This window comes from Strigops habroptila, chromosome 1, assembly GCF_004027225.2.
Source record: "Strigops habroptila isolate Jane chromosome 1, bStrHab1.2.pri, whole genome shotgun sequence".
NCBI classification, from domain to species: Eukaryota; Metazoa; Chordata; class Aves; order Psittaciformes; family Psittacidae; genus Strigops; species Strigops habroptila.
Genome location: NC_044277.2, coordinates 150,840,248 through 150,866,396, shown reverse-complemented (window position 1 = coordinate 150,866,396; position 26,149 = coordinate 150,840,248). Strand labels below are relative to the sequence as shown.

General features: G+C 39.6%; 1 protein-coding gene across 1 annotated transcript in view; it reads left to right on the top strand.

The window, feature by feature from the left end:
- POU6F2 (POU class 6 homeobox 2) overlaps positions 1-26,149 on the top strand; it is a 302,801-nt gene that overhangs the window by 46,015 nt on the left and 230,637 nt on the right. Inside the window, exon 2 of the mRNA XM_030487466.1 lies at positions 10,388-10,559. Within this exon, the coding sequence (XP_030343326.1) occupies positions 10,388-10,559 (172 nt within the window). The remainder of the gene's footprint in view (positions 1-10,387; positions 10,560-26,149) is intronic.

Sequence of the window (26,149 nt, the reverse complement as noted above, 5' to 3'; positions counted from 1 at the left end):
TTAAGTGCTGTTAAAATGATCAGTAAATGTTGTGCTGTTTTCCTATTGTAAGGCATTTAACAGGAAAGCTGCTGTTACTGAGGACCACTTCAATTCAGAGCAGTGTATGTCCAGCACATAATGCTGTTACTGTGTGTGGTATTTGACATGCTACCCTAGCATCATGGATGAAACATTGGGAGTTTGTAAGGATACCTGCAACTTCCAGCAGATTAAAGTGCAAGATGGTGAAGCACCCTTTGGGCCTCAAGTTCTTAAAGAAAACCAAGTCCTTACACAAACTGTATTAGAAGTGTGAAGCTGTGTGATAGTTAAAAGCATGTTGAATTTGGAATACATTTGATTAGGAATAAATACATTATGACCTACAATGTGGAAAGAAAGATGTGATACCCAGGTGTTGACGAAGACCTGGTATGAAGAAGAGTAACCCTGAAGATGGTCTGTAATGATTAAAAATACCAATTGCACTCATTTATCAATGGAAAATATAAAAAGCATAACATTATTGATCTGCAATATTTGTAGCATTGAGGATACTTAGCAGTTAAACAGCAGATTTTGCTGTCAGGTGATCTCAACATAGGAGAACCATTTGGAAAACTATTTGGGATTCTTACTCTTAACCTGGGAGCTGCCCATCTTATGGCACATACATCTAGTATCTGGGGAAAAAACCATTTTAGTCTGTGAGGCTCAGTTCAGGTGAAGCTTCCAGTTTCTTCAATAGATGAGCATTACTGATATTTTATTCAATATATACAGTAGATAAAACGAAATCTGAGGAGTCCAGCCCTAGAAGGCATGTTGTGAGAGAAGTTATGTCCCATACTTGTCACCAGGATTCAAGTATGCTGTGTTAAAGTAAGGACATTGAAGAGCACCCATAAGAGCTGTCTTGTTAATCACATAACACATAAAACCAAGGCCGAGCTGTCCTAAGTTTGGATTTGTGCTTTGGAAGCCTTTTGTTGTGTTTAGTAAAAAGAATTCAAGGCAGACCTTCTCACTTGCTTCAAGCTGACAAAGAACAATTTGATATTGAAATGAAGATTATCCAGCAGTTTCTGATTGAGAGATTCTGGTGAAATCGTGACTTGCCTCATGTGGTTTTTTGTTTAAGTATTATACCTTATTTATAAAGGATTTTGAAAGGTTCACGAAAAATGCATACCCACTTTCTAAAGCGGTCTAGGTTGTGACTGTGTATGGTATTATAGTTTGTAATTGCTTTTAAAAGTGGCATTCAAACCAAGAGTTGGATGAAAGTGCAATTAAATTAGAACTACTTTAAACATCTTCACCAAAAAACCTTTTCACTAGGAAAGGTTGCTTCATGGCACTTAAACTGCTATGTCCCTGCTTCAACACATTTTCTTTTCAAGGTCTTAGTTAGTTTGTGTCTTAGGAATCCAAAACAGAAAGTGACTTTCCTGATAGAGCCAAATGCATGGCTGGCTGCTGACAGATCTTGATCTGGGTTTTCCTAGACCAGATGCAAGTGATAGAATTAACTGCTGAGCTCCGTTACTGTTTAACCCATGCTCTGATTTTCAAAAAAAATCAAGTTAATGGTTTCTTTGGTTTACAACTTGCAAATCCTGACATGTTATGTAAAATCAAGTTTTTGTTTAACTAAGAGGAAAGCCTCTTTCAGTTGCTGTGAGTCCCTTCTGTGGTGCCTGGTCAAATTTCTCTTACATGATCAACATTCAAAAGTGATTATAAGTTTGGTTTTGGTGTGGTTCTGGATGTGCTGGTTTCTAAAAGCAATTTTAGCTGAATTCTGGCTTTGATATTTTTTTTCCCCAAAACTAGTTTCTGGTGTGTGCATGGTAGATAAAGCCTGTCAACTGAAAATACAGGGAAACTGCATATAAAACCATATTCTGGTTAGGCCAAATTAATACCGTTGAATGCCTTGTGGTGCAAATCCTCATGAGGCATCTTTCACCTAAGAAAGACTGAGAGTATCCCATTGAGTATTTGATTGCATTTCTTAGTTCCAAAAAGGCCATTTATGGCCTGTTCTTCCTCATGGAGATCTGAAGGATCATGTTGATAACGGGATGCTGTAAGTTCCAAAAAGATCTTTTAACATAGGTAGCAAGATTGTGTGGAAAGAGAAGCCTTGTGGTTAAGGCACCTTCAAAATAGAAATTGAGCAAATAGTCATTTAAGAAAAAGGGGGGGGGGGGGGGGGTTATGGAACTGGCAAGTTTGTAAAGATTTGGTATCAGCTGCAATGATTTGGTGAACAGGATTGCACCTCCTTTAGGTGGTCAGTGTGGAGAATAAACCAACCCAATGTGAAATCATTTTCGGGGTGAATAAGAAGTTTTTGTTTTTATAACAAAGATCCTTTAGACAGCTCCAATGTATTTATTACACTAGGGTAGAATGGCATTTTTTGCCTCTAAGAGTGGTGAATAGCTTTATAAAGATGTTTCTGTTTATTTTAATGGAAGACAATGTCTTCCTTCTTGTAATGGAATTTTTTCAGCTTTTCTAGTAAGTTGGCCCCACAGTATACAAATTTTAAATAATCCTAGTTATTCTAACAGGCTTATAGTCTTCTAGATGGTTTCTTATGTTTGACGTGGCTCCCTGCAGAATAAAACTGACAGAGCAGTGGGAATCATCCACTACTCCTGCAAAGAAAATGCGTCAAAGTCCTACTCCTGATAGGAATCATCTTCTCATTTCAGATTTAATTGCTCTCCTATGTCACCTCCTTTTGGGAGACCAGAGGCAGAAGAGTAGGACATCTCTTGATTTGCTGATCCCACCTAAATGATTCCACAAAATGAGTGCAAAATTCTCTTGAAGCCTTATTCTACAATGTTTGGCCCCAGTCAAAAGGTGTTCCTACCTGTTCCACCTTTGTCCTGTCATGATGTACAGGGCCTGATCTTCTGGCTTCTCAACACTGGGGTTGGCTTTTGTGTGGCAGCACAGTAGCTTCTCTGGCCCTTGACCTCTGTATGCATACAAACTTCTGCTGCATGTCCACCGATGAACAAACTCCTGCCAGTAAGCCACACTGTCATTTAAATGGGGAATCATTATAATCAGGCCAAGGCCAAAGTTACAACTCTTGTTATCCTAATAAATAAGTTTTATATAGTTTCACCCTGTACATGGTAGAAAACTCCAAGGATAAAATGGATTGCAAGAAGAGCAGAATGATTCTTATCCATAATTGTATCACAATCATTAAAGTCAACTCCAATAGTGTTTGGAGTATAGCTTCTATGCTGTGTGTACTCTGGCATCAGTGATTCCCAAGTGTCATGTGGACTGGGGAAAACACACTCTGGATTCATACACGCCAGTCTCTTTTCCAGCCAGTTCCAGAAAAGCCATTTCTGGACCAGAGATGCAGCAGTCTCCTACAATGATATAGTTCCTCATGTTTTCTATGGTGAAACCAACATCTTTTGTCTCTTTCCTGTTTGAAGCATGCAGCATGACTGCTGGGGGTACATTTAGAGCAATAAACCCATGCTGATTATAAAATAAATGGCAACCTATCTATTTACTGCTGTGCAGCTGCTGTGTGCATATTCCCGACCTGCAGTTCTCAACCTGCAGCCTCTAGTCAGCATGCTGCAGAGTGACCCAACCAGCAAATTGATTAGAACTTCTCTTGTGAACTGTGCAGTTTGCTCTCAATAGGCATAAAGAATATGTGAAACATGTTCATTAGGGAGGGGGGGAAGGATAGAGGGGAGATATATTTAGTGAGGTGTTTTTATGATTTGAAAGTGCATTCTAGTATCTCAGTCTCAAGCCACAGCAACTCAAGGACATTGCCACATAAAGATTAAGTTGTTTTTGTTTAAAAGAAAAAAAAATGTTTGACTTAACTGTAAGATTCCTAAAGAATCCCATACTGGTTTGGGTTGGAAGGGACCTTAAAGCTCATCCAGTTCCAACACCTTCCACTAGAGCAGGTTGCTCCAAGCCCCTGTGTCCAACCTGGCCTTGAACACTACCAGGGATGGGGCAGCCACAGCTTCTCTGGGCACCCTGTGCCAGCGCCTCAGCACCCTCACAGGGAAGAACTTCCTCATGTCTAATCTAAATCTCCCCTCTTATAGCCTAAAGCCATTAGCTTTAAGCCCCGTTTAGTGACCCCACTAAGGTCACTATGTGCCCTTTCAAAAAGACCCTCTTCAAATTTCTTGCACTTTGGGCAGTGATAGTCTCTCTAATGTTCCACATTAAATTATTTGAAGTTCAGTATTGTTAAGAATATGAATATAAGCAGGCACTGGTTAGTTAGCTACATCATTTTTTTAATCCAGAAAACTCTCCCTTTTAACTGCAACCTAGACACTAGATGTGAAGATGAGTATCAGTGGAAAAATACATCCAAAGTCACACTTTGATGTATTTTTTGTATTGAGAAAAGGGAGAAGAAAATAACTATCTTTTCTGCTACACAGATTTTCATGAGGAGAATAAATACCATTCTATCCAAAGAAAAGTGGAGACTCTTCTGGGTTCATATTGAGTGAGAAGAGCAGGGGATATATCACCTTTTTTGCTTTAAGAGGAAGAAGAAACAATACTGAAGATCTTAGTAAGTTAAATATGAGTAATATAGGTAATATAAGTAAATATGTAATGCAGTAAGTAGAAGAACGAGATCAAAGTAGTGAAGGGAGATCAGTGATCATACATCAGCAGTCTTGTTTGTTTTGCTTGTAGAAACATCCATCTAAGGATGGTGGGTGCAGGTGGCTGTGAAGAAAATGAGAAGATTTTTCTCTTTAACTTCTCCAGGGAAGTGACAGCCAGCAGGTCGCAACAGTCAGAGCCTAGCGGGGGACAAAAGGTTCGTTCCAAGTAGTTTGCATGAACCAAACTATGGATAGATTGGGATGGAAATATCAGCCCATTAGTGACGGGGGATAAAACAATATTTAAAGAAGAAAGAATCAAAGAAGGTTGTCTATAAGAAATGTTTATTTTGTGGAAAAAGAAATGTACTGGATAACTCTAGAAGCAATAAGATGAAGGACGAAAGACTTGTTTGTAAGAAGACCAAGGGAGAAGGTAATCTTAAATTTCACTGGTATTTGACACAAATCCAATCTTTTCCCAGTGGAGTCTATTTAACGTATTCCTCACTCAAAAGCTATAAGTTAAGTTACATTTTGCAACAGCTTTATCCAAGGTTATGGTAGTGTTCTGTCTTGATTAAAAAGTGTAAAAAGCTACCTTTTGAGTACTTCTTGGTGTAGGCATTAGAATAATGTATTGAACAATGTAAATTCTTTTAGTAATAGTATAATTGGAGTGTTTACTCCCAAACATATGCACGGTGTATGTCCCAAACAGAACTCTGTGTAAGATCAGAATCCTAGAGGGGAGGCAGGATTTATTTCATGCTTTGAAAAAAAATAAATCAGAAAATTAGCTTCCAGTACTTCTAAGCTAAAGAAAGTGAGTGCAAAGTAACTTCAAACTAAGGGCGAAATAAAAAGCAAACCAAAGTATCTTACTTTTTTACCTAATTAAAACTTTAAAAAGTCATTAAATGCAGACCACGAATGTTTATGGTACAGGAAGAACAAAATTCAGACCAGTGGCTAAATCTGTGCATGAAGCCTTTATAAAGCCCTATGTCACCCGAGTCCTACATTAAGGATAAAAGTAGTTCCTTCTCCTATTTTTAGACTTCTGCCTAGGGCATGTTTCACACAAAACCCATGTAGTTTCCTTTTAAAAGCTGTCTTTGATTATTAAATAATTTTGCTTAGAAACTGCACCTTTACCCTTCCAGTGCAAAGGCACAGCTTTTAGCACGGCGATAAATGGTCTCATGTACTTCATACAGTGCTGCAGATAAGGAAAAGGTAAAGGTTTTGGCTTTTAAAAGAGGGTGTGTAACCAGAACTGTAATTTGCATTTGCAAATCCACATGTTCTTGGCTGTTAAATTAAGCCCAACAGCTTGTTTTAACCCCTCTGGGGGTGGTAGAGATGAGCAGAGGTGTAGCAGGTATTGCAACTGAATTACAAGAGGTAAAGCCACCCTTAAGGGAGGCACACAGCGGGGAGGACCACTCGCTGCACAAAGCTGTCAGAGAAATCTTTCAGAGAACAGGCAAGTCTGGAAATACTAGTGCTAGTTGGACAAGAAATAGATGACAAGTTATATGCGTATCTGCAAGGGATGGGTGTAAAATTTGTCACTACGTGTGTGGTATATACAGCTGTATTTCGTGTAAGGAGATTGCAATTCCTTAGCTGTCGCGTAACTTTACTCTTGTGTTTATGCCAGCTGAAATTCTGCAGCATTATATCCCTTTTATGTACACTTGCCTCTTACTCAAAGCATATAAACCCTTTTCACAAAGTTCATCTGGCTGGTTTTGACGTATTCTTAGACTTCAATTTTTGTATACAAAAAGCTAAAGCTTTGGTGTGTCTGTCGGTCAATGGAAGATCCCATGTTACAGTGCAAAGCGCAATCTGACCTTTTACACCTTCAGGAAGGCACGTTCTGGATGTCAAGATGAGAGGCATCTAGGGCAGGGAGGAAAACAGATCCTGATGGGACTACCTGCAAAAGATGTGCACACCATTCCTTGCCTCGATGCACTTCTCCCGTGCCGAGGGCCCTCTTTGGGCTGGACTTGGTACTTGGGCAGAGGAGAAGGCTGCTGAGCCTGCAGCTGGCATAGCAACTACTCCCGAGTTGTTTTTAGGGAGGCCGTTGGGAAAGACAGGAACAACCCCTCTGGTCAACAATGGATTTTGCAGACTAGGCCACTTGCTGTGTGCTGGAATTAGAATTTATTACACTTAGTGTAAAAATACTGGCTTTTAATCATGCATAATTCACTGCATGAATGGTATGGTGCTTGAGTAGGGAAAGTGATTGAAGGCCTGGAGACAACCTGAAGTTGAAAAAATGTCCATTTTTTAAGTGTGTTTTTAAAGGAAACAAACCTTCCTTCAACCATCATTTAAGTGAGTTATTTAGTCTTCATGTAGAGTAGAATTTTAGACAGTATCTAATCCATCTGCTTATAGAGGAAGCTGCCATTCATTCACCACCTGACAGAGAGCTATCCTGGGGTTAACTGCAGGTTCTGCTACTGTCTGAGGGAGGGGGCTGCAGTTGATGTTATTTCAGTTTTTATAGTCCTTAGCTCTGTGTTTAATATAGCTTTGCTGTATTAAAATCACTGCTAACAGTCTGCCCAGCTATGCGAGCAACTATATTGGTGCTTACTGTAGTGCAGGACTCGGTGACATCTTGCAGCAAGGAGTTCCACAAGTTTTCCCTGCTTGCTGTTTGGAAAAGTAGCTTTTACTATTACTAGCTTTATGGCTTTTCCATTTTAGTGGAGGCCCCTTTTCTCCTCAGATGAGGTAGGGTGAATAGTGCCTGATGTATGTTTTCTTCCTGCTGTTATTTTGTATACTTTGATCATGCTTGTTTTTACTCACTTTTTTCCCCTGCAAACATTCCCAATCTTTTCGATCTCTTTATCATTCTTCCCACATAGCTTTCTGATGTACCTTTCTTTACATGGGCTAACCAGAAATGAATAAAGTACTGCAGATGAGGCCAAATTATTGATGTTCGTAACAGGTAAAATCCTGGCCCTGCCGAAGTTGCTGGGAATTCACTGACACCTGAGAGTGGAGGTTCCTCCCAGTGCTGTCACATTTCCTACATCATTCTTCCTCCCATTTTTCATGTATTCAAAATTTGGCAGCTGAGACTCTAATCTAGCATCCTACCGATTCAGCATCCTCCATGAAAGTGCTGTTACTCCTCAGGTTAGCAGTGTAGCTCTGTGGACAGGATCACTTCCTTCCCCCAAATACTTCGAGAAGGGTCAAATTTTGTCCTGATTCACGTTTGTTCCAGAACCACTCTTGGTGTTAGTTCTGAACAGCAGAAACTGAGAGCAGCAGCTCAGACTTTGGAACAATGCTGCTTGTGTTCACAGTGACCTTTAGCTGGAAAATCTGCTAAAATACATTATTTAGTATATGAAAGCAAAGAAACAATTTATTTTTTTTTTTTGCCTCAGTAAATGACTGTCCGTAAAGCGACAGGAATAAAAGGCAAAACAAGCCGGAGTTTTTCCCCAGCATCTGCAAAAGGAATCTGTTAACTTCTGTTTCCTCCCCAGAAACATCTAAGAAATGCTGAGATCGTTGCTGGCTAATAAATACAGTAAACGAAATGTTAATAAATCACCAGCAATTTAGCCTGACAATAACATGGATTGACCACATTGATTAAATTGATTATGCTTCATATATTTACAATATGTAGACAGAAGCCTAATTTATTTTCTGAAGAGTTCAAGGTAGGTATCAGTGGTTTAAAGAGGAAAAAAAAAAAAGGCAAAACAATGGAGTAATGTTTGTGGTTGCTATCTGCAATAATCTAATGCTGACAGAGAGCAGTATTTTATTTAGTAATTAACAGTGTAAAGGGGAGAGAAGCTGTCATGTTGGTTCTTAAGCTGGGGAATGTGATGAAAGATGATATCTGCGATCTCATCCTTTCCACTTGTTTAGGATTGTCAGGATGAGAAATGTCAGCATTATGAAAGCTCAGCTCTGCTCTTGATATGATAAAACCCTTCAAAAGCCAGTCTTTCTCTCCCTCTCCCCCCTCCTTTCTCCCTCTCCCTCTTGCACTTGCTTTTTTTTATTTATCCTGTTTTGTTAGATGGCAGAAATATAATTCTTTTCTTTCTTCCTATTATAAGCCACCATTTTTGTTTTATTATATGTTTCACAACCCCTAATGCCCCACTGAAAATTACCTTGTTAAATGACAGTGTTTCAAAGCCATGAATCCTTTCCACCATTCCCTCAGAGGTTTGAAACAGTCAACAGACTGTAAAGAATAAATAATAAAAAAGTATTGATTATTTTGATGACTGTGAGATTCAATTAAGTATTAATTTTGCCCTCCAGTGGACCTATCAAGGTATTCAAAAGGGGGGATTCGGCTCAGCTAAATGCGTGCTGAGTGCTTCAGCCTTAAATAGGGAGAAAATGTGTTTACCTACAGTATTTGAAGAGGAGTGCATTGATGCACAGAGTCCAATATTTAAGTGCTGTGCAAATTAAGCCCTGGTGACAGTGACATTGTTTTCAGCGATATGAGTATTGACTAAAGAAGTGCATTTGATGACAGCTTAAACTATTTGTATTGATTAACATTTTCATAGATTATCATGTGTCATATCAAATTCACTTTTCAGACATGAATACATTAAAAAACCCATAGGCAAACATCGACCAATGTGAGGATGGGACAGAGGGAACATGCTAACCAACCTACTTGCTCGCTGGTCACCTGTTCCCTGCATAAGAGCCATTTAGGCATGAACTTTGCAATAAATAGCTGCCAGAGAGCGCAACAAGGTCACTTGTTCCTTCCCTTTTTTTTTAGTTTCCTCCTTTTTTTTTTTTTCACTCTGATTTCTGAGCTGTCATGATATTATGCCTATTAGTTTGCAAATGGAATAATAGAGTGTGCTTGGAAATAGTGCCTGACCCCCAAATGTCCTCAATGAGCAGAAGATAAACCAGATCCAAACCAGCAAGGAAAAAAATCTTAATGTATATACATGTCTAACGTTTTACGGGGGATGTTATGTTGCAAACACAAGAATAATTGCAAACTGTATGTGTAAGTATCTTCCCTAATTTTATCTTCTTTTAAAACATGGTTTCTGTGTGGCTTTCTTTTTATTTTCAAAAGAAAAAGGTTGTGTTTGTGTGTGCTTATGGACTTTTTGGAGCATAGTATCCCAAAGACAGGAATAGTTAGAAGAAATGTGTGTGTCTCTCTTGAATGTGTGTGATGCAATGGCTATTTGCTGCTGTGTATTTTAATAGAATGCTAGAAACTGTGTATTCGATACTGTTAATGTTGTGTAGCTGAGGATGCCTCTTTAAATCACTATGGAGCGCTCACAGGGCGCTCCTCTTCCGTGGCGTTGGAGCATACAGGAATTTCTTTTCTTACTACGTTAAGGACAGGGTGAGGTGTAAAAAAAAAACATACACACACAAAAAAAAAAGCACATCCCATAATTAAAGCTGTGTTGGTTATGTTGCTTTCATAGAAGTTTTTCTCCAAAGCATCCTGAATCTCTCACATGCTAGTTGAGCTTTAATAGGGTGGGGAGTAATGGAAAACTCATTGGATCTGTAATAGCTCTTCACTTGACTGCAGCCAGCAATAACAGCAGGAGCAGCCAGAGATAAGAGAGAGAGAGAGAGAGAGTGAGTGTGTGTGTGTGAGAGGGAGGGAGTGGAACAGAGACTATACGCACACCAAAGCTGCCACTTTTTTTCTCCCCTCACTTTTTTTTTCTCCCCCATCCTAGGATCCAATGATAGCTGGACAAGTCAGTAAGCCCTTGCTGTCACTGCAGAGTGAAATGAATGCAGAGTTGAGAGGTGAGGACAAGGCAGCTACTTCAGACAACGAGCTGAATGAGCCCCTGCTTGCGCCTGTGGAATCAAATGACAGCGAGGACACTCCCAGCAAGCTCTTCGGTAAGTCTGTCTAGGTATTTCATTTCACTGCTACCATGTTGTCCGGAAGAGCAATCTCCCCCTGCTCTTCCCCCCCTCCTTTCTTTCCTTGTTCGCTCAATTTTGTTCTAAGTACGAAGGAGTAGCTTGGAGCGTGCAGGCATCCAGCCCTCTGCTCCTATTGCAGCTGGCTACCAGAATGACAGTGTCGGTCCTGAAAACTTTTGTCAACAATGAACTTATTTTATGCAAGTTGCAGATATTTTACGTTTGCTTTTGCATGTAAGAAAAAAAATTAGGGGGGGGTGTCATTTTCTTGGAGTAGTCCATTAACATTTATTGGGTCAGGTGCTGGTGTGTCTCATGCTACCGGCTTGTTCTAAGGCTGGATTTAAGTGCAAAGTTATCATTTTGTATGGTAAAGATAAAGCTGGCTGAAGAGAGCTGAAACATCCCCATAGAAAACACTCTGTGCTGAGTTAACAAAGGCTACTAAGGGTACTGCACATGGAGCTAATGTTTTTGGAATTTAAATTAGAAATGAAATCTTTCTCCTGAAGCCTCTGCAAAGAGGAAATTACCTTTTGGATTTTTAATTTATTTTTTAGTAGTCTAAATTGTACCAGATAAGTGTAACCTTTGCCAGTCAAAACAAAAGCAGTGAGAGTGGCACTCCAGCACAGACATCTGTCATTCAAAGGGATGACACCCTGTAAGCCAACTCAAGCAACTCTGATCTCTAATCAGAAAAGGGAGCAGGGCTGTTGAGGCGCGTGCTTGAGTGATAGATGTTGATAGATGCCTGAGCTGGAGCAGCACTATATGGTACACAGTGACATTTTGGGTTTAGAGGGACTGCTCTCCTGAAGGAGTTCCTTTTCATTATTTCTCAATTGTAACTTGAGATAAACCTTAATGGAAACTGAGCATTTCCTTATTTTACATGATCCTCTAGGTGGAAGTTGAAGGGAAAACGAGCTTGTTTAGAGGGAATGCAGCTTTAAGAGACAGAGGGTGAGAGCCCATTTTCTGAGATTCAAGTTTTAATTTTATAGTTTATAAGGAAATCTGTAACAGTGTTTAGATTTCAGTATTCCAGCTCAGGAAGAGCTGCAAGATCTTTTCTAGACAAAAGAATACATGCAGTTTTCTTTAAAAATGTTTAAGAGCATGTTCTTACTGCAAGATACGGCACAAAATATTTTACTAAACTTCACTAAAGATACGGGAAAATAATAATTTAAAAATCCTAAAACTTAATTTCTGGATTACAGTAATGACCATTACTGAATATCGCATCTATTTTTAAGCACCGTCTTACTAATCTTTGTTTCCATGGGAAGCATAATTTCCATTAGCAGTTTGAATGTTCAAAAAACATAGAATAATCATTTTAGGCTATTTCATCCAGGAAAGAATTGTAATGTCTAAAATTCAGAGGGCTATTAGTTGTCTGGAGTAGTACAAATATCCTCAGCTGTGTTTTTATGTATTTAATTTGCTCAGATATTCAGGGTGCATCTGTTAAATATAGCAAGGCATGTACAAAACGAAAGCCAGACTTCTTAATCTGAGGGCAGTGAAATGTCTGTCTGTTTTCAGGTCGGGCAAGTCTTGTAATAAAAGGAAGGATATTTTTTGAGCCATTGTCAGTTGGATGCTCCTCGGTGATAGTGAAATACACACAGACACTTTTCATTAGAGTTGCCGTGTGGGGTACAGAAATGATGTGCAACAATATCTTGTCTCCTTCTGAACTGCAAATGTAATTTATGTCCCTAAAAGCACTAATGAAAAACCTACAAATTAATCTATTGTGTTGTTTCTGTTGGTGGGGGTAAGAGGTTTCCTCGTCTGATTCTTATACTGCTAAAAAGAGGTTCCCAAGTAAACAAAAGTAGGTGAAATAGTTCAACTGTGCCTCGGTGTGAACTTACGTACCATTTATCGAGGTTCTGTTACAATTATGGTGGATGCTACAGATCTTTGAGCAGTGGCCCTTGTCAGTTAGTTTTAGTAACTTTGAGAACAAAAAGAAAGGACAGTGGGGCTGTTTTGATATATTTGCGGATCAAACTGAGCAAATTTAAAATCAAGATGATCAGCCTTTATGTCACAGATGCATCCCTTAAGGTAGATTTGCAGTAAGCATTGAAAATAATTAAGTATAGTTTTGTTTACAGCTTTGATATTTAAATATGGACCATTATTCTGTAGCTGTTTATCTTCATCATATTACTCGTAGCATGAAACAGGAATGCATACTTTGGGCTGTTGCAGTCTCTGAGATGAAATTACTTGTGGACTTAGTGATGTGATGGCAGAGAGATTGACAAGTTTCTGCTCCAACTTTCTTTCATTTGATCAGAGGTAATAGTTTTACCATGTAACATTTAATACATGCTGTGTGAAATTTTGCCCCAAATCTGTTTAGCAGGAGAGGGTGGAGCATTTTAGGGAGTCAAGGGGAGGAGACAGGTCCACAGAGAACAAAGTTTTTCTATGCTGCTGCTTTCATGTGTTTTGAAGAAATTGCAGAAATGATGCCCTGATTTAGCTGGGATGAAGGACCAGCATTTGAGTGTCTTGTTGATGTTAGCAGTATTTCACCAGTCTTATTTTCATATAGATGAACAGAGTTGAATGATTATATGCAAAGAGCTTTCTTCTTTCTCACTGGACACATTCTGCTTAGCTTGTCTTGATGGATGGGTTTATTTCTGTGAGGACCTGCATTGCTCACCTCTACTTTTTCCTAAAATCCACCTCCTTTTTCTCCAAGTCGCTTGGTTTGGTATTTCACTGCATACCATAGGAACACTGGGTATTTATTTTCTGGTTTGGTAGCAGATAGCACAATAAATCATAAAAATGGCACCTTTTCAACAGCAGTGCCTGCTGCAGGTCTGGAAAGGGCAGGAGTACAATTAATTGTACTTATTTTTGACTTGGGAAGATACAGAGTAAACTTTGTGTTTCTTTTCTGGGTGCTTTGCTGTCAGTGACAAAGCAGGTGAAAGCTGCAGCTCCTTGGGTCTCAGAAATACCAGCACGAGCTGCATAAGTTCCTGATAATCTGAAACACTGCTTGAAACTGGTGCACGAATGTCTGGGGAAATGCACTTTGTCACTGCAGTGTAGTTGTTACCTGTGAATGACGGAAGGAGCAGCTGTGGTTAGAGGGGTTGTGCTTGCTTGGTTTTTGCCTCCTTGCTATCTCCTGGTGGTGGTGTTTGGCTTTGGATTTTGTAAAGAAAAGGCTGTCCTGTAGCCTGAGGGTTTGCATCTGTCATCCTCCACTGGTGCATTTCTGCCAGTGGACTTGTGGAATCTGCGTATCTGCACACGAAAGACTTTTCATACTGAAATCATGTGAACCAAGGGAATAAAAAGCATGGTGAAAAATACTTTCTGAAGTGCAAAATGTTGGTAAAGGACTATTCTGAAACACGCTAGCTCCGAAGTCCAGTTTTGAAGTGTGGGGATAGCACAGCTGCAGTGTTTCAGTTAAAGAAATCCCAGCTTTGCTGGGCAGAATATGAGGCCAAGTTGCTTTGCAAGAGATCTTGTAGTTAATTATTTGTGAAGCAGAATCTCCTATTTTAATAATACGATGTACTTAAACAGAGAAACTGAGGCTGGCTGTTGACATTGCTGGCGGTGTCACTTTCAGATGAACTTGTCTTACTCTGCAGTATGCTTCAAAGTCGTAACCCAGGCTCTTAGAGAGAAAAGTTGGCGTTTGTTAAAGCTAAGTAGTAGCTTCACTTGAACGAATGCATTGGTATCTGATCTGAAGTTAATTAATCCAAGTTGCCATTTTATATGGCATCTTTAAACAAGTTTAGGATAAGTTATGAAGTATTGGTCTGAAAAAATCTTAACAATAAAAAAACCCCCCTTCACATTTAACTGTGTAATATTGTAACCGTTGAGATTCCAAAGTTGGTGTAGGCACCGTGGGTATGTCTTGCATAAAATTCTCTGTACTGTAAAAATCCTATGAAAGAAGTGGCTAGTCTAAGCATCAAAAGCCTTTGTGGGCTGAGGCCAGCTTTCTGGAGTTAGATCCAGTCCTTAATTCATCCTTAATTGCAGGTAGTTTGTGACATAATTAGCTGGTGGTATAAGGAAAGCTGGGAATGCATTTGCATGGTAAGGTAATTTTCCTGTATTATAGAAAGTTGCTCTTTGAGATTGAGCCCGTAGTTCTCAGCATGAAACTTGCTGAAATAAAGTGAGCTGTAAGTATATAGTGAGTGCAAGACCAAGCTTGTAATTGTGGAGCACAAGTGTTCCCTATTTAATAATTACAGGACAGCAAGAAATTAACTGCAAATATTTTTTGGTGGTTTGGTTTATGATTTTTCTAATATAGATATATATTTATTTTTTTTCGCTGGCAAGGCTTTGTTCCAGTGAAATGAAATCTTAGGTTTCCTGCACTGGATCTGAAGACTGTGGTTTTATTTGGTTCACTACCAGTGTTTTTTTGCCTTTCTCATCATCCTGTGTGCGTTTGAAGTCTGGAGCGGGGATATGCGAGTTAAATGAATCTGCACACATTTCCATAAACAAGGGTTTATTTTCAAAGCCCTGCATTGGCTTTGGGATTTTGTTTTCTTTTCCCATATTGTTGCCCATGTTTCAGAACTGCATGCATCTTTCTCTATAAGCATACCTGTGTATGCTGCAGCGGCAGAGGGCAGAAGTTGTGCCTAGCTGACTCTGTTGCAGGTAGATCCCTTGTATTTCTCTTTGAGGGCTCATACATTATCCTTTGTTATTTTTATTTTTTAAATTGGACTTGCCTCGATTAGAATTTATGGCACCGGACTCATTTCAGTTACAAAGGATAAAGGACTAAATTGTCTTTTACCTCTTGAGACAGTGGTCTCTGCAGGTCAGAGCAGAGGTCATCGCCAGGTTGCTGTGAGGAAGCTCGCATTATCGTCATTAACAGCATACTAGCCTGTGGGGGAAAGCAAGGCCTTCAGACGAAGAGTTTTCCTTTCATCAGTGTATTTAAGGCCGATTCTCAGTGTTTTGGTTATATCCTCAAATTTTAAAGGCCTGTAAAAGCTCTGCCCATCAGGAACACTTTGATAAGGTTTGGTAAATTCACTGACAAAGCAAATGTGTGTTTGTTGCTCTTGCTGCATTTTAAAGCTCTAGTGAGTATTTCTGTTCGAACAGGGAAGTTCATGGCCCAAATGGTTGCAATATTAAAATTAGAGCCATCTTTTAGAGGCAGCAAACATTGGAAATGTTTAATCTGCATATAAAGATTCTTGTCTGTTCATGTAATCTTATTCAGTAATTTCCACAATGTGGAGGCTTTGTTCTGAGACACTATCAGTTATCCATGCCATCGTAAGGGGCCGTAGCACTGATCCTGCTACTGCTTGAATGTGTGATGCTTTTATTACAGCAAGTAATCTGTGGATTAGGAGCACTATTTCATTACAAAGACTGTGTCAATGACGACCATTAATGGATGGCATGTTTACAGAACCAGATCATTATACAGGCTTGTAAATCTATTTTCTAAAATGTAGTGATGTCTTGCTCAAGTAACAAACAAGTTCAGAAAGAACCTGAAGATCTGACTATGTGATTGAAGGGTATATTTGACATGAGGATTTTTGAACAAGTGTTTGCAAACAGTTAGGGACTTGAATAACTACTCTGAATAATCTTATTGTCTGACTCCTTGGCAGAGTTCTTAATGTAGTCAGTGGGGGATGCATTTGTGAATGGGGAATAAATGCCCATTAAGGCCTAAAAAGATGTTATGACTATTTAAACACAAAGCACAGTGCAATGGTAAGACAGAAAATCCATCCTTGGCTCAGCGTCCCTGCTGTGCCTAGGTATTGCAGGTAGCTCAGGCAGTGGTGGTACCGATGCTAGCACATATATTCCAACTCGGAGGAGACTGAAGTCTGCCTCCTTTAACCTTTGGTGAAAGCAATATTGGGCTGATGAAGGGCAAATATTGCAGCCCCACTTATGAAGTCCATTGCTCGTATGGAAATAAAGGAGTCTCTTGTGGCTGTCTCTGAACTGTGACAGAGACAGCCTATTTTAAAAAAGGCAAACAAACAACAAAAGCTGTTTTGAATAAGGAGGAAGTTAATTGTGAGGTTTTTTTAAAGGCAATTGTTTGTTCTCATGAATTTCTAATTAAGACTTCGCCGAATTCTTTTGAGCTAAGTGTATGTTACGTGTTTCTTAAGCGATTTTTCTGTATGTGGATGCACAACAACTAACAGAGGGAAAGGAAAAAAAGAGTGAGATCCTAGGATGTAATTGGTGTGACTGAATGACAAATAGTTCATTTTTAATTAGTTAATCTTTTTTCTGCCTGTCTTTGAAGCTATCAAAAACAACAAACTTGTTTAAGAGCGACGTTAGTGGCTGGCTCTTTCAAAGGGGACTTGCCGGCTACTAGACAGTAAACAGGTAATTTGTGAAAGAACTGCTACTTTCTTTGATTGAGATCCTTGCCAGTTTGTGTTTTGAGATTAATAATAGATCAGACACTTGCACGTTAAAAAGGAAGCAAACATAGAAAAGGGAAGGAAGGAGAATTGAGTGCTTCTATTGGACGTCACACAATTAAGTTCTCCATGGAAATGTGAGGGTGAGGCAGACGGAGGCGAAGTTACGTTTGCCCAAACGTGCACATGGCGCCGCTTAACACCTCTCTTGATTTCCTTATGCTAAATAAAGAGCTAGCAAGTGCTCATACCAAGCTGGCCCCCTGTCAGGGGGCAATCTGTATAAAGTTTCCTGCTGTCAGGTTAATAAATTTTTTAAAAATATCCAAAGGCAGAGGTAGCTGTAGGAAGCTCATAGTAACAGTTGCCATTCTCCTGTGGATCATTTTTCTCTTTAATATCCTATGTAGCGCTTGGTTTTCCTTGTTGTGTTGTCTTCCTGGGTTTTGTTCTTTCTGATGTTTGTGGGTGGTTCTTTGTTTTAATTCTTTTTCCTTGCTAAGCTGCTGCTTCTCTTGCATCACCTGTGGCCCCTTTATTTGGGGAGAGAAGGTCAGAGGATGGGTGAATCAGCTTTGTGGCGCTTTATGCTTTGATTTAATTGCGTATTCAGTGTATTAATGTTTCTTCCATTAATGGTTTATTTTCTGGCTCGTTACATGACTACCACTAGTACTACCACAATAACATTATTTTGCTGGTTACAGAATCATTTCTGATGAGCTCAGTAGTAGAAGTTACATTAAAATGACAACTAAATGAGGGAATTAATGCTGAGCAGGGGCAAAAGCAGAATAAAATTAAATGTGTCATAATTTGTGGGTTTCAACAGGAACATTATTTTGTCATGGAAATGGTTTGATATTAGCGTAAAGTCTCATTTCTCTTGCTCCGCCATATAAAAATCAAAATCAATATCAGTATGAAACAAAGGAAGATTTGTATTGTGACATGTCCTCTTTTATGTTGTGATACTGCTTTGATGCTCTCAGAAGCAGGACTAAGCCCTTTTACTTTGAAAGCAGAGGTCATCTAGAGAAGAATAGTACCTGCCTGGCGAAATAAACCCTGCTGTTTTCAGACACACTGAAATTGGCTTCATTCTCTAGATATTCCAGGGATATTTACATGTGCCAAATCAACCCACGCCCCTGCCACTCTAAAAAGTGTTTAACACTCAACTACTGCTTGTCTATTCCTAAAAGTAGCTTGGATTTCTGTTTTTATTTTAGAAAATACAAGAAGAGTTGTTGGGCAAGCAGGAGCTTTGTTTTCCTTATCAGTTGTCCTTTCTTTTCAGAAAGGTAAATGATAATCTTGATCGCTGAGGAGTTTGGAGTTGTCTTAAGGAAAATGCTATGTATCAGAAAACAGAGTAACGATTGTAGTTGAAAGTGATTACAAAAGTTAAATATACATTTAATATATATTACCTACCAGTGTGACTGGAATATGATATAAATGATTTAATTGCAATTAAGAAATTAAGAAGTCCTGAAACAATTCTCTGAAGATTCAAATTTTGCACAAATAAGAAATAAAGGTTTTCCTATGTTAAGAACAGTATTTGCTACAGAAGTGTGCCATTAGATTACTTCTTTAAAAACCAGCATTGAGCTGTTCCTCTCCTGCTGCTTGTTGGTGTGTGCACACAGCTGGAAATGATACAGCTGTGCATGGGCAGTTAGTGCTCAGACCTACTCAAATGCGTTTTGCCTCTGTCTGATGAGGTCTGCTTTAGGTTTCCTTGCTTTGGTTGAAGCTTGGTGTTTGGGGGTGGGTTCTTCCTTGGAGAGGATGATCTAAAACCTGTGTCTAATTAAGAAGCCAGAATTGCTTTTCATTTAATATACCTTAAGGCATACTTTAATATATTGTACAACTAAGTATGTGTAATTATTTCTTGAGATAGCACAGTATTAACTAGAAAAGAAGAAAGATAATTTGAATTGAGTCTAATCTCTTGAGCAAATACAGTATGGGGCAGTATTTGTATTTTCTTTTGCATACAATTGGGATTTATTCGCATGGTGTAGAGATGTCATGTTAGCTCAGTGATTTGAATAAACATGAGGCTGGAATCTGACAGGTCTCAGGTGACTGTCCATCACATACGTAGGAAGACCATAGATTTCAACAGGACGTTTTTCCTATCAATACTTGTGTGCCAGCCCATGGCCTCCACCTCACTGACATGATCTCTGCTCTACAGCTTCCCATGTTCTGGAGCTAAAATTGGCTAAGCAAACACGCTGACGGGAAGGAGTAACCACTCTATAATTATGCTGCCTTCATATTTAACAAAAGATGAATTATTAAACCAGTCCCAGGGTTACTGTGGGTTTGTTATGCTGTGCAGGTATGCATATGTATTGCAGAGGCTCTGCAACTCCACCTCTGGTGCTGTGCCATGGGGAAACAGGCAGCGGCTGTGGCAGGGGAAACATCTGACCTGCTGCGGGCACAGAGGGTGCGCTGGTGTTGGAACCTGTGTAAAGCTCCCATAAAGGTGGAGAAGTTTTTAGGGGATGTCTCTGGGACAGGTAGGATGGATTGTCATGATTAGGCATTCAAAAATAATTAAGGACTGTGAATGGTAGTTATTAGTGAAACAAAAATCAGCAGTGATTAAAATGGAGGAAGGGATTAGATAGGTATAGATGAGCTCAAAGGTGACTGGTAAGTGTACAGGCTGGATATTTCTCCTCCTTTCTTATGCTTCCTTGCCTGAAATCATAAATATTTGGGGCTGCAAGCCACAAATCTCTCTGAAGGGAAAATGAAATTTACAACTGGAAGAAAGCAAAAAATGAGACTATTTCCAAAATATTTTTTCTATTAATTGAAAATACTCCATTCTCATAAGCACAGTAATTTTAATTATAGTATCCAGCAAGAGAAGCATCTGCAGAAGTCATTTGAGTTGTGGGTTCTCCCCCCCAGTATGAAGAGTGCAAAGGGAACTCTTGTGTGGCTCTGTTGCTGGGATTTGATGCATTGCTTTCAGAGGCTCCTGATTTTAACGGCGTGGATACAGCACAGTGAACCTTCTCATAACACTTGCTGACAAGAGAAAAAAAATCTTTCAATCAGCTGGTCCTGCTCCCTCTCCCCCAGCCCCCACATCCCTTTGCTTTTATGAGGCAATGAATAAAACCGGGACCAGATGATGCAGAGGTTTACTCAGATGAGATGTCCTACTCAATGAGCAACTTCGGATTTGCGGAACGCCGGCTTGCGACCCTGGCCCTGCAAGAGATTGAGTTTGGGGGCTGAGCCTTTCTCACAGCGCCATTCTCTTGTTTGTGTGAAACGATGGCTGCTGTGTTTTGAATAGCACTTTATATATTTGAAGCTTGCATGTGGCAGCAGACCCCTGTCGTGTCACAACACGTGTGTCCTCCTAGCACTGGCAATGGGGCTGTACTGGGAGGGAGGTGGAAGGAAGGTTTTGTTCTACACTCTGAAAACTCAGGAGCAAAGCATTCATGCTTATCAGGAGGAGCAGAATCAGGCCTTTTCTTGCAAAGATTTCTTTTAAGAAATGAAAAGAAATTAAATCTCCAGGCTCTGGTCAGGTTTTTGACTATCTATTTTTAAAAACCCATTCACGTGGTTTTGTATTCTCTTCTCTGTGGCTTCCTGTAACTGCTGTATCTGACACCAGCTTAAAACACTTTGAAGAAAAAAAATAAAAATGGGTTCCCTGAAAGACAGCTTACTGCTGACTGTTTTATTTTGTTTATATCTGATATTTCTTGTGGTATTCAGATGGTTGTAATAGACTAGCACAAGAGCTGCATGTCTTGTCATCTGTACTGTATCAATACGTTTTTATAATGATACAATAACCTGAACCCTGTAACAGTTTATGATCCATTTGAGAATTCTTATGGATTCTCAGAGTGACGGAGACCTGAAAAAAGAACTTGACTGCTTTAGCACAACTGGTGCTGTGACAGGAAAAACTAGTGCGCCTGTGATTTAGTTGCTAAGGAATCATATTGATCTGATTTGTCATTAAACTTTTAAGTTTGGGGGGAAAAGGAAAAAGTCAGCTGGTTGAAGGTGGAAAAAACAGTGATGTGATTGCAAGGGTCTGCAATACAGGTAAACTGTGCCATGCTACTACTGATATTGATTTGTTATGATTAATAAATATGATTTTATGCATTACCTATGTAGTGTACCTGTAATAGTGCTGCTTTTTTAGAGCAGAAGAAAATTGCTTCTTGCTCTTTATTTTTCATTGACTATTTTTAGTCAATGATAAATAAAGAACTTTAACAGCAGCCTGAATGCCGGAGACAGGACTTTAAAACAGAAAGGCAGCAGAAACGAATAACCACACGGTGAACTCCACACACACAGCCATCTTAACATTTGTAATAGTGCTAATTGCCTACTGCTTTTTAAATATGCTTCCACATGAGCTCTCAAAGCCCATAAAAGCTTGGCATGTAAAGTAAATTGTTTGTCACTCGCTGACGACCTGCCATATTTATTGTCAGGAGAAATGGACATTAGTTGGAAAAGCAGTTGTTAAAGGCCAAACAATTTTTGAAGATGGCAAAGATGTGCAAGGGCTTTCCTTTTTCTAACAATGAGCCACCCCTTCAGACATCAAAAGACAAGATAATAAGACACTTCAAGCACAATTCAAGATTATATTCAACATCTAAAGGCTCATCTCTTGTCAGTTTGCATTTACTCTCCCAGGGATGTGATGCTTCTATCATCATTCTGTCAAGAGGAGTCTGGCAGAAGCGATGAGGGCCCCTCATTTCACACACTTAGTGTTTTTTGTCAAATAGCCCACATTCATTCTGATTCAGCCAAAATGGGGGGATAATTTGAAGGTCATGCACAAGTACAAAAATCTTGTGCTGATTTGTGTGATTAGAAGGCATTAAAATGGTTGGTTCTGAGATGTTTTGTCAGTTTATTTAGTAATACACTGTTGAAACATTAAAAATGTTTTTAAAGAAAAAAGCAACTTTGCATAAAACAACACACACGCTCTTATTTAGCAAATATTTTGAACAGTGCACTATTCCAAATGATACTGTTTTAATGTAATCTTAAAATGCATTCATCTCCCTTTTCCCCTTTGCAAGTGGGATGTTCAGGAGCTCCAGGGGTGAAATCTTGGACTCATCGGGATTTCACTCACTGGTCGTTTCATCCTGGGAAGTTTTGTTTGGGTAGGGATTTAGGAGGCTGAGTTCAGCATAATATCGATATAGAAGGAGTAATTTCAGCAGCTTATGTAGGTATACCTGAGTATAGACTAGAATAGTACAGCACTAGTAGGGTTACCTGGAGATGGTATCATTTAAGGTACATCACAGGAGATCTTTGATTTGGCGCCTATGTTTTGCGCCCTGTTTGTATCCCATTCGGTTTTGTGTGGGCAGCTGTTTGGAGCATCTTCTTCTGGGAACCAAAGTTATGCTAATGTGTGCTGCCTGAGGGCGTATTTCCAGTTTCTTTCTTCCCCTTTCTATTCTGCAGACATGAACAGCACGTTTAATGCCATAATACAAGCTAACTTTTTCAGAGAATGGCGGGGTGGTTAATTCTGTGTTTTGGAGACAAGTGAAGGAAGGAAGAGGACATGATGGCCAAAGGAGTTCTTTTGGTGGTTGTTTTCATAGGGCTTAGGTTAGTGATGAAAGCACGAGTTACTAGAGACAGCATTTGAAAAGGAATTTATTAATCCTAGTAAAATTTGGTGTGACAGCATTCTCAAGTAGAACACCTGTAAAGCAGTGGTCGCCAGCTGCAAACCTCTTATCAGTAACCAGCTTTTGAGCATGTATGCTCAAAAATATGCCCCAAATGCCCCGATATATGTATATTCATTTATAAATTATATATGCTGCTGTAGTAATATGCACATCATAAAGCAAACACAAAAATAGATATTAAAGGATGGGATGAAGAAGAAATAAACATGATTTTAAAAAAATCTTTAAACTTTTTTGGGGTACAAAATAATTTCTTTCTGCATCCCAGTAGATCGTTTTGCACACCCCATGTTGGAAAAGACTGCTGCAGAGGACCAAGAACTGAAGTGATAACAAGTAAACTGCCTGTCCAGGCATCCTGTACTCAAAATCCTCACTGAAAGGGGTGGGCCATAACCTGTATTTATTTTCACATCTACTGTCTTAGAGAATTGAGTGTGAGTCCCCCAAAGATGAGGGGGGCAGAATTTAGCTCTCAGCAGTTTCAGCTGCCTAAGTAAAGTCAAGTCCTGAAAAAGATATTGGATCTGTTTAAAATGTGCAGTCACTTTGCTTGTACAGGCTTCTAGCTTTTCAGGAAAGAAAATAAGACTGGTGCTTTAGCAAGCTTTTTTTGGCATCTCTATTGGAAGTCATGAATGAAACTTCTGAGGATTTCTGTTGTAGTACGTATTATTTTAATGTCAGCTGGATCTTGCCACCTCTTGTCTTGGCATTACACACCTCGTTTTGCTAACGAGGAATATGAGGATCTGACAGGGAGAGGTACGGAAAGGTGGGATGGAGTAAAACTGTTTTCTTCATTTCTGACTACTTGGATTTAAGCAAGAAAAATAAAGACTGGATTGTGCTGTGAGTGTATCGGAACATGAGATAGGCTCTAGTATACAGACTATGCATGGACCGTGTAACATGGGGGGGCAGACATCTTCATCTCCCATTGAAACCAATGGGATGTGAGGCTGTTTAACCCCTCTTAGAAAGGAGCCACTGCTGAGAGACTCAGCTGGAGCTGCTCTGAATTTTGAATCGGGAATTTATCAGCTCCGATGGGAACAGCTGTGAAGGAATGTGCATTTGGCCTCATAGAAAAAAAACCTCTCTGCTCTATGGCTTGACTTTGCACAACACTGAAGAAAAGGTAACCTGCAATCATGGTGCATTCCAAAGGGTTTTACTGGACAAGAAACTGCAAGGGATTTGGGAAGCTGTGAACAAATTGTCAAAGAGACAGATGGAGTCGCTGACTGACCTACTGGTAAGATACACTAACAACTTCCACCTCAGTGGGACGGTATTTACGCTGCAGTGCAGAGTGACTTCTCAAAGGAATTTGCTCTCCTACGCATGTAAATGCCTTGGTGTATATAATATATCAATGTAGTGTGCAGTATTTCTAGGGAACCTATAAGGAAAAGTGAGTGCATTTAAACAGCTGCAGATGTTTAAACTGCCAGACTGCTACGTCCAGAATAAACAGCATTTTTTGCTCTTGCTGAAAAGGTTTTCCTGCTTTATTCATAAGGCCTATCTATATTCAGATACAGGGCTGCTTTCTGCTGAATTATTCCGGAGGAGAACTTAAGGCTGTTTCCACATCAGTGTGATTCTGTGTGCATCCACTTCTGCTCTGTTCCATGCTGTCCACTGGAAAACCAGCATCCTTTGAGACTTAGTGGAGATACAGGGAGATGCTGCTTCTGAAGAATGCATGTTGTCAAAACATTAAGGAGTGACAAAGATCAAAGGGCAAATATGACCAAAAGGCACCATGAATATAGTTGTGCAAAATCCATAGTACCACTGGAGACTGTAAGTGGTTTCTCTAAAAGACTTGTATTCTGAACAGGATTTGGTTTCTGATAGGACAGGATTTACTTGCTAAGTTTTTACCAGGTCTGTGGGCTAGTTTAGGCCTGTTTCATTATCACTTCTTTCAGTAGAAACTTATAGGCTCATATAGACTCTGGTTGCTATGTGTGTATCACTCTCTTGGGGAAGTTGCTCCCTATGTTTATATTCATTAGAGATCAGGTTCTGAAATGCCGTAGTGCATGGGGAGGGGAGAGAAGAGTGACTGTGAAGTATAAGTTCAGCAATGCTTGAATCTGTCCTAGCTTGCTTGTGTGCCTTCCATACTCAGTCCCTTGGTGCTCTAGGAGGCTTCTTCACCTGTGCTTGGGGATGTTGTCCTGGCAGTCCTCTTCTCAAGCAGGAATGTGCGGAAAACCACACTAGTAACAAGTACTGTTAAAGGTCTGTAAATTGTTTTCCATCTGCTCTCAGACTCCAGACTGTGGAATTTGTAGGGATACATGCAGGGAAGCTAATGGAGATACTCAGCACCGACAAACAAACCAAGCATCCCCATATTGAGCAACAGCTCTGTTTAAAAAGTACTTAAGCCATAGCTATTGTGCAGTCCATTGGAAGTATTCACAGTAGGATCCAGGAAATGAAAATGAATTCCCATAGATGAAGATAGAGAAGCTACTATGTTTAAGGCATTACGGGTGTGCTTTATCTTTCTACCTATGCTCCTAAAAGTAACAGGGATAGGAGTAGCTTCTGCTAACGTAATTACATTGATCTGCTCTGTGCTGCGCGCCCAGCTGCTTTCTAAACCACTCTCTAAGCTGTTCTGGCAAGAATTGCCTGGTGCTTTAGAGAGAGCATCATGCAGTAGAGCCAAGTTCACATGTCAAGTTGTGAGGAGGACTGCAGTTGGTGGGCACATGTGTAGTGTTTCTAAAGCATAAATATTTTGTTAAATTCCAAATCAAACTGAGAAAGCTGGAGTGGCAAATGTGACATTGGCTGTGCCTTTTCAATGTACGCGAAGGCATCTTTCACCCAAAGCCTGCACTAATATGCAAAGAGGCTGGGAGGAGCGTGCACTTATGTAAAGTAAGTGCCTATTAAGCTCTTGCACAATGACACTTTGAGTAATTCTGTATGCTTCTGGGTTAGCGTTAACATGAGTTGACTGTGCATTGTTTTCATGGGTAAGTGGAAGTGAATAAGCATGCTTAAATGTGTTTCTGAAGATACAATTCAACCTTTTTGTGTTACTATTCAACTGTTTTTCTTTTTAAACTCTGTCTGACTGTGGCATCTCCTCTTAGAAAATTCCTACCCAACAAACAGCTCATTAAATCATTGATAAGATTCTGTTAAACAAACACTGGGTAACACAAGATATCAGTCCCTGACAAGCACGTGCACACACACACATGGAGTTGCACTTACCCAGCTTTGTCAATGCTTTGTGGGTTTTCTTTTGAAGTGGAGCTGTTGTTCAGGCCTAGTAGAATTATCGAAATTATTGAACAAGCTACTAAATAAATAATGAAAGCCA